Source organism: Priapulus caudatus, unplaced genomic scaffold (genome assembly GCF_000485595.1).
Source record: "Priapulus caudatus unplaced genomic scaffold, Priapulus_caudatus-5.0.1 Scaffold4837, whole genome shotgun sequence".
NCBI lineage: Eukaryota > Metazoa > Priapulida > Priapulimorpha > Priapulimorphida > Priapulidae > Priapulus > Priapulus caudatus.
The window spans coordinates 1-1,383 of NW_014581898.1; the positions used below are offsets into that span (position 1 = coordinate 1).

Genomic DNA, 1,383 nt, shown 5'->3' on the forward strand with positions numbered 1-1,383 from the left:
AAGTAGTAGTACAGTATAGTGTGGGCAAGCAGCTCAGCAATTCTGAACTTCCATTTTCACATTTCAGTGCTCACTTTACAAACTTTCCAACCTGGGCTCTACGTTGGACAAATAGCCACTACTACTACTACACTACTCACTAGGCTTAGTTCCGGTGTCAAACGAATAACCAGTGTACAACTACAAGTAATTCCCATGAAAAATTTAATTCATACAATTTTCAAAGACCTAGCTCTACTCTAGTACTATAGCCCACGTTCGATTAAATGCCGCAGGCCTGCTTATGCGGCAGTTTATCGAACGCGGGCTATAGTACTAGAGTAGAGCTAGGTCTTTGAAAATTGTATGAATTAAATTTTTCATGGGAATTACTTGTAGTTGTACACTGGTTATTCGTTTGACACCGGAACTAAGCCTAGTGTAGTAGTAGTAGTGGCTATTTGTCCAACGTAGAGCCCAGGTTGGAAAATTTGTAAAGTGAGCACTGAAATGTGAAAATGTAAGTTCAGAATTGCTGAGCTGCTTGCCCACACTATACTGTACTACTACTTGGACTCACTTTAAGTTTATGAGCTAAATCAGCGTAGACTTATGGAAAATGCAACCCACAATTATCTTACTGCAAAAGATGAGCCCTTAACATTACATAATCGAAGGTTTTGAACAAGCTAAGCGACGTCGAAAGTATTTTGTGATTTTCAACTTCATCGTGTATATATAACTGTGTTTTAATTTAATAGACATGTTAACTTTTAAATATAAATGTTTTTCAATTTTATTTTACAGGTCCAAGTGAATAACAATGCTCAGGTGGGGCGTCCTCGTAAAGAAGTGTCAAAGATAGCAATAGAAAACATGCTCAAGTTACACTTTACACTAGCAGTGATTGCAAGAAAGCTTGGAATTTCAAGGCCAACGTTAAATGCCAAAATGCTGGAGTTTGGCCTGAACAAGCCTAGTTTTGCCTCTATTTCTGATGACGACCTCAATACACTTGTTAGAAATATAAAGCAAGAACATCCCAACGTTGGGTCCAAGCTGCTTATGGGGCATATTCGTGCTCACGGTTACACCATACAGAGGAAAAGAATTCGTTTAGCTTTGCAGCATGTTGATGCTCATGGTATAGCTGAGAGGCGAAGAAAAACAATAACGCGTAGAGTATACCATGTGCACTACCCAAACTATCTTTGGCACATTGATGGTAAACATAGACTCATAAGGTGGAGGTTCGTGGTTCCTATTGGCATAGATGGTTATAGCCGTACCTGTGTTTTTATTGAGTGTAGTGGCAATAATAGAGCAAAAACTATTGAAAATGTTTTTCGCAATGCTGTTACCATTTTTGGAGAACCGAAACGGGTTCGTAGTGATTTTGGGGGA

The 1,383-nt window shown here is 39.0% G+C and overlaps 1 protein-coding gene across 1 annotated transcript; it reads left to right on the forward strand.

The window, feature by feature from the left end:
- Nucleotides 1–491: 491 nt before the first annotated feature.
- On the forward strand, nucleotides 492–1,383 carry LOC106819863 (the record flags this gene model as incomplete). The annotated part of the gene is given in 1 exon segment (XM_014824436.1): nucleotides 492–1,383. A coding segment is annotated over 1 exon segment (621 nt), but the record flags the coding sequence as incomplete, so codon positions are not given.